The sequence below is a fragment of the Fulmarus glacialis genome, unplaced genomic scaffold (assembly GCF_000690835.1).
Source record: "Fulmarus glacialis isolate BGI_N327 unplaced genomic scaffold, ASM69083v1 scaffold38337, whole genome shotgun sequence".
NCBI classification, from domain to species: Eukaryota; Metazoa; Chordata; class Aves; order Procellariiformes; family Procellariidae; genus Fulmarus; species Fulmarus glacialis.
The window spans coordinates 4093-11883 of record NW_009224474.1 but is presented as its reverse complement, the minus strand read 5'-3'; the positions used below and the strand labels follow the sequence as shown (position 1 = coordinate 11883).

General features: G+C 36.4%; 1 protein-coding gene across 1 annotated transcript; it reads left to right on the top strand.

Annotated features, from left to right (window-relative positions):
* Nucleotides 1-1420: 1420 nt before the first annotated feature.
* Nucleotides 1421-7074, top strand: LOC104079951 (myosin-binding protein C, cardiac-type-like; the record flags this gene model as incomplete). The annotated part of the gene is made up of 5 exons (XM_009582159.1): nucleotides 1421-1560; nucleotides 2339-2498; nucleotides 3067-3203; nucleotides 5767-5953; nucleotides 7046-7074. Coding segments are annotated over 5 exons (635 nt in total), but the record flags the coding sequence as incomplete, so codon positions are not given.
* Nucleotides 7075-7791: the final 717 nt, after the last annotated feature.

Here is a 7791-nt window from a genome sequence, read left to right as displayed (position 1 = left end):
ACAACAAATACATTTCCACACCTTCATAAGCAAGGTTGTTCATTTGACAACAGATTACCATTCCCTACTTCAGAAACAGGGAAGAAAAAGAAGGAAGGTTTCACCTGAATTTGGTAGCTGTTGAGAAACACAGAAGGTGCCAGCTTTTTGTCTGAAATGTTAATGTAAGAGAGCAAAGAAGAGGACGATAAATGGAATGAGAACAATGCATTCCATATTCCTTATTGAACTTCATGCAGTGTTCTAGTTGGCTCCAGTGTTCAGCAATTTGAAAGAGGACAAAAAGGGTTAAAGCTAATGATAAAGCAGTCTTTGACTGCAAAGTATGCCAGTGAAAAGCACATTATGCTTTGATATAGAAAGTCACGCAGAAAGTTCCCCTAATAACAGTCAAAGGCTGTTTATTACTGGTTTGCACACCCTTCTTTAAGGAATTAAATCACAAGCAATCTATAATTACATTCCATCATGCTTTGCTCATCTTAAACCTACATCCATCAGATTCTTACTATTTTCTTCATTTTTCCAGCTTAGCCGCAAATTGGGGAGACAATTTCCATTCCGTATCTAAAATGATCCCGAACTATCCTTCACTTAATCACAAGCCCATCTACCCAGGCCTAACGATCATCTCCCCAACAGGCCCTGTAACTGTGAGCAACAGTCTAAGATATCAAAAAGGGGAACTAGCATCTTCAAGATAAAACAGACAGGAATACTACTTAATAAATCTAATTTAAATGTTACAGCATTTGACTAAACAACATCAGCATAAATATGAATGATCCTTAAAAGAAGTAAAAAAGAAAATTGTTATAATTTTATACTATATATTCTTCTATATATTTCCAGGTATCTTAAAATGGACATAGACTTATGTACCTCTTTAAAAAGAGTTTGTTCTTTTTCTAGTTATGACAGAGAACTGTCACTAGTGGGCAAGCTAACAAGCACTGAGGCAACAGGAAGAGTCAGGTATATTCCCAAATGGCCAGCCTTCCTTAGCTGAGAGGAATATATGCCCAGTTGCCTTTGTTGTTTATATTACTCTCAGTGTACCTAAATGGCTGAGAAATTGCACTGAGGTAACAAAGCAAGTAATAAAACTGTAGTAAAAGAGTTAATCACACCCATCCAAACAACACAAACTTCTTACTCCATTTTAAGGAAGAGTCTGTTTGGTTCCTATGTTACTAATTCTATTGAGTAGGTTTCAGGCATCTCAGAAGAGTATTAAGAGGGTATTTGAAGATTTCCCAACTTTCCTGTTTACAGTTTCAACTTCACATAAATGAAGTGTATTGCTATGGAACAATTGAAGATTGCTATCAAGTTCTATTTTTCCCCTGCATGGGAGAAAGTGACAAAACTCTTATATCTTGAACCAAAAGCTAAGGGTTTTTTTATGTCTCCTCTGCAGACAAGCCTGGTCCTCCTCAGAATATAAAGCTTGTAGACGTTTGGGGATTTAATGCAGCCCTGGAGTGGACACCTCCACAAGATGATGGCAATGCACAGATCTTGGGCTACACAGTTCAGAAAGCTGACAAAAAGACAATGGTAAGAAATTACACTGAGTCAGTGACTTTGTATGGAGTTTAAACTACTACCTGCTCTAGGAACACAGAGACTTGAGGAAAACAGCGGAATTCATGACTCTCAGTTGTGTCTCCAAGGTGTCCTATGGCATATCGGAGGCAGTTAAACACTGAAGAATAGAACCTAAAAAGAACCAAAAGGCTAAGCATAGAACTGTATAAAATGCCTGGTAGAAAATGTAAAGAGAGACCCAGCCTGTCTCATCTCTGGTAGTGACTGGATAGATAGCTCTGCTCAGAAGATGGAATTGTATTTTTTATTTGCAATTATATTTTTCACAAATGCAGGGAAAAACTGAAGGGGGGAGGGGAAGAGTTAGACTTGAATTCAGATGCTGGGCATACTACGCTATATACTGGGAGAGGTATGTATGCCAGTCAAACTGGAAAACATCTTTCTCATGGAAGTCCCCATCAAGTAGTCATGTCCTGAGGACACATTCTGTATCAGGTTCCCCAGATATGAGTAGGGCTAAAATGTAAAGAGGTTTTTTGGGGCTTTTCTGGGTTTTTTTTTTTTCCTCAAAATGCAAGTATTCATACATCTATCACACCAGCCAGAAAATAAGAGTAAGAAAATACATCAGCTGATCTTCATGGAAAGCAACATAATATTCATTTTGCAGGCCAGTATTAAATACCTTTCTATCTGTCTTTTCCTTGTAGCAAGAAGGATATCAAAACTAGCACCATGTCTGACCTCTCATAGCATCTTTCTAAACAGTATAGTCTTGTTGCAGGAATGGTATACTGTTTTTGATCACTATCGTCGCACAAACTGTGTAGTGTCAGACCTGATAATGGGAAATGAGTATTTTTTTCGAATCTTCAGTGAAAATTTGTGTGGATTGAGTGAAACTGCTGCAACCACCAAAAATCCTGCCTATATCCAAAAAACAGGTAACATATTCTTCAAAACAAAGATCACAAAAACTGCTAAGTACCAGAAGTAATACATTGGTAAATGGAAAATACAGTATTACTAGATGCACCACTAGAGATATTTTCATTACTTAGTATCTAACACTTATTAAGTATTTTAGCATCAAGAGCCCTTATCTAGGCAGATCTCCTGTACTAACACGAACATCTGTTCAAAAATATTTAATCACACAGTCTTCCTAAACTATATTATTTTAAGAAAATAATACAACTGGGGGGTTATATTTACATTCTGGGGTTAAAAGTTTAAGATGTCTGTGGTGAAGACTTCCCCTGCAGACATATGGCTTTCATATTTTTAACAGAAGCTGAAAACCCATGATTGCCAGGACCTTTTACTTTAACTAAAGCATTAAACATGAGATGTGTTTGAGTGTGAGGTGAATTTAAAGATTTGTTATATCATAAATGCCATAGCTTTGAAGGTTCTCTAAATCATACAGGCAAATTAAATGAAAAATAGATTGTACACAAGTCAACAGAATTGAAAACACAGTTCTTACTATTTTGTTTCTTTGAATTGCAGGAACCACTTATAAGCCACCCAGTTACAAAGAACACGACTTCTCTGAACCTCCTAAATTCACTCACCCTTTAGTAAACCGTTCTGTGATTGCAGGATACAACACCACACTCAGCTGTGCTGTAAGAGGAATCCCCAAGGTACAGATTACATCAACTGTCCTTGATACTGTTGCAACAAGCCAAGATGCTGCCTTAGAACTCATGCCAGTTCAGTGTGACTGGAGTGTAACATGGCTATATAAAAAGTAAAGGTCACCCAGTTATCTCCCACCTCACTCATAACTAACGCTTAACCAGAATGCATGGTGCAAGCCTTTGTGTGGTTGTGCACAGAACCAGTGGGGCAACAGTAAAGGAGACAGAGGAAAGGAGAGTCATTGCTTATGGTAACACCATGCCATTGAAAATGTACCAGGTGTACATAAAATCTACTCACTGAAGAAGGTAAACAACAGCAACAAGAAAAGTATCTTCTCACAATGTATATTTTGTTCTCTTCAATCTTTCAAGAGAACAGCAGCTAATGTAACATACTGTTCCATTAACCTAAATGATACACAGCAACACCAGTTTTTCTGTTATGTCAATACATCCACATAACTTTTTAGGAGTCTGAGTTATTTTGCAAAATTAACTAGAATAAGACCTGCTGTCATGTGTGAAGTTCGGGGCCTTTTTTTTTTTAATCTCACAGGAATATTTTCTCAGTCTAAATATATTTGTTGAAGTCTCTTCAAAGAGTACAAAAAGATGTACTTTTTTGTTAGATGCAGGAACAAGCAGTAAAAACTGTATCAGCTAGGCGCTAAATTTAGGTTTCTCAAAAAAGGGAAATAGGCTTTTTGTCTGCAGTGAAGGCATTTACCATATTATGGCATAATCTTGTCATAAATTTAAATTAGTACAATCACAAAAAATACAGTACCCTTTTCCCTTCCCCTTCTGGCTGCTTATTTCCAGCTCCTCTCCTTTCCTCATGCCTGCACAAGGATCTGATAGCTACACAGCAAAACATTAACATAATTGCTCAAAGTTCAAATTAACTCGGAAAAAAAAAAAAAAGATAGTCTTAATGCAATCATTTGCTGCAGTTCATTGGATGAAGACGGAGCTCCAGACAAAACTCAAAAATAAAAAGGAAGCATACCCACGCAAATAGCTGCAAAAGAACAAGACGACTATAGAAGAAATACCAGCAACTGTAGGCAAAAATCCATCCTCCAGTAGCTGCCTCAACTTAGACTCATCATGAAATTATATTCCCACTTGGTTAACTGACCTTTTTGTGCATCAGTATCCACTTCATTCAGTTTCCATGGCTTTAAGAAGATTCTAAGAAAAACTTCATATTTTATAGCTGTTAAATACAGTAGTCACAGGCTTTTGAATGTGAGCGTGCTAGCTCTTCCTTCCACATTAGCCTGAAGGATACAAATAGTCCTCATCCTTCAGTACACCTAATACTTTTAAAACAGCTCTTTTCCAGATGCACTTCTGTACTTGCATTGCCCAAACTAACCTTAACAAAAAGTTTCTGTATCTACTGCAGAACTCTGCAACAGGTCTTTTTCACAGAGAGTAGCTTATGTTGATAGAGCTTTCCAATTCTGAATAACTATAGGTTATCAAGTATACCTCAGATACGATCTGTATGGCAAGAAAAAGTGACCACTTCAAGCAGAGCCAATATTCATGTCCTGGAGGCAGTGTTGAAATCAAAGACATACACCCAGAAAGCTAGAGAAGCTATAGAAAAAGAAGCAAAAAATTTTGAGGCAGGAAAAAAATACAGCTGATATCTTTAAAGAAAATGAAGCATGGCAATTGGGATGCACTGAACTGTATATCACAGGTCAAAGACAAGTGATTCAGTAGATTTAAATGCACTCTATAAAACAGTACAGTAGTTTTATTTTTTTATGGGTGAAGAAACAGAAGATGTTAATTCTGAAAGTAAAACAGATGAATGCAGAGCTTGGTCTTCTACTCTTTAAAGCTGATTTCTTCACTATATATATATATTAATGAGCTTGAAATAAACAAAAGCAGTTTGCTTTATGTCAGATTTTTCATTTTCAAAATTTCATTTATAAAAATTAAAGGCACGTTTTCAGGTACCAGAAACAAAACACAATGGCTTGAATCAGTACAGAGCCAACCACTTTATTGCTCAGCTGAAGCCAACAGGAACTTTATTCTGAAATTCCTGAAGTCGCTAAAGATATGCTAAATGGTTTGGAAAATCCTTTCCCAGCCCAAATTTTGGCATCCCAAGTTGGCCACCAACATCCACAGACCTTTATGACACTTCTGCTCTAATAATCTGTGCAGTTTAATTCCCCTTCTGTAAGATACTTGAAGCATTCAAATATATATTAATAAGCATGATTAAATCACTCCTGAAGGAATGAATTTGTAGCCGGTTTGTAGGGTTTTTTTAAAAATTGCAATAAAATAGGGCACAGACCTATATTCTCTACATGCTATTTGAGAGTTAAAGAAAATACTAAGCATTTGAATTATTAGTTTCACGAGTTTGTAGTGAATGAGGAGGGGTTCCTTGAAAAATTATTAACACTGCTGTGTAATATACAGCCCTCATAATGCATAAAACTTTGATGGCTAATTAAAGCTGTAAGATCAGCCCTAAGTCTTCCATTTTCTACCTTCTATTTAAAAATTCTTCTTTTGTGTTCTTCAGCCAAAGATATTCTGGTACAAAAACAAAATGGATATTTCTGGGGATGCCAAATACCGCATGTTCAGTAAACAGGGTGTGTTGACCCTGGAGATCCGGAAACCCTCTCCGTTTGATGGTGGCTGTTATACCTGTAAAGCTGTTAATGAGTGTGGTGAAGCTGAAATAGAGTGCAGACTGGACGTCAGAGGTAATCAGATGAATCTTATGGATAACACTAATACTGCAATGAAGAAAGAGTAACGGATAGCTTAAAAAAAAAACCATAGTTCCCCTTTATCTAACCCTGACTTCACTTCTTCGGTGGTATATACAAAGTTTGTTAATTACATGCACCAGCAAGATTGTGTTTTCCATTCTAAACTATTATGATAGAATTAAGTTACTTGCTAGGTAATACAGGTCTGAAGTGGACAATTATTACGCTTCTGACTTAATATTTCTAGAGAAGATATTTAGCACTGGAATGGAGGCCTATGTACAAACACTGCATTGTGGATAATTTTATTATTCTTTGTGCCATACTTTGTAATTGAAAGTTTTAAATTAAGTCATTAGCCGTTAAACATATGTAAAAGGTCGCGCATGCTGCATCGCAAACATTTTTGAAACATTTGATAGTTTATTTTGTTTGTCAAAAGGGCCAGGGAAAAAAAAAGCCACACGTTTACAACACAGTAAGAAATATTGACTAAATATTTTTGGTAAAGCCACTACTAATGTATCTATTTGTCAGTACAAACCTATATAACACCACTTTAAATGCTCATTAAAACCAGAAAAAGCCGTGAAAGTGACCTGTATAACAGCCATTGACAGAGATGCATCTTCAGCACAGCAAGCCTGAAGGTATTTCCACACAGCACAGAGTTTGGTATTTTACTCAGTGCTAAGTCAGGGATGTGTACACAGTACACTTTGCAGTGCTGGGCACCGATACCCTCATTTGGCAGCAAGCAATACAGCTGCATCAGTACTGTGGTGAACTCAGGCTAAGAACTCTGAAACGTCTAGCTAATTTATGCAGCAGCTTATTAAGACATTTACGCTTTCAGTTCAATGGCTAGCTCAGGTATTTCTGTTCAGTGCTATACTGTACAGTGTAGACATGGCTCAAAGCTTAATATTATCATCTTCTGAAGCTTGCTTTAGGAACGTTAAATCTCCTTGGAATCATCAGATAAAAGCAACTACTACAAAGCTTCCATATTTCACCTTCAGCACCAAGTCTCAATTTAAAATTAGCGTCCTTTAATGTCTGATATCTTAACTTTTTTTTCAGCACCTCAGTAAAACTCTGAATCTCAATTCATCTGCAAGTCAAGGTATGAATCAAAATAATTCAGCTGGATAAAGAAGCAATGGCTGTTTGGTTAGATATAAGATTAAACAGTTGTTAGATATTCATGTTAAAGGCTTTATGGAATTTTTATAATGTTGGCAGGGAGGAGGGTGCTTGTTTTTATTTCTGTTTGTTTTTTCAATAATCATACTAAGATCACATTCCTGCAAGGTAATTTATTTGGTTTACTTCAAAGTCAGAATTTCATGGGTCTCAACCCTTAATACGCTGTGCCAGTGTAAAAATCTGTAAGAATAACAGAATACTATGTTGACCATTTTTCTTAACTCACTACAAGCACTCCCTCTAGGAGACTGTTGTTTATTAATACAGAGCTAACTAGCATCAATAATCTGTGTGCATTACTTTAACCAAGCAAGCAGAGTTAAAATTACAATGCATCTAGAAGTGTAATGTACATTTTAGACTTCAAAAAAATGAAATAGCTATAATTAATAATCAGGTAATGCATTTGACAGTAAATCCTTCTCCCCATTCTCTGTCTCTCAGCATTGGAATGGAACTTGAAAAGAAGAAAATTGAAGAAATTAATGAAGGATAATTCCAGTTACATTTAGAAGTCCTGCTCATCTTAAAAGTCATTTAATATATGTGTACTAGGAGGTGTCAGTGTCTTGTAGCATCCTGCTGACTCAGCATACTTTCAGACAATACTTCCTCTTTTC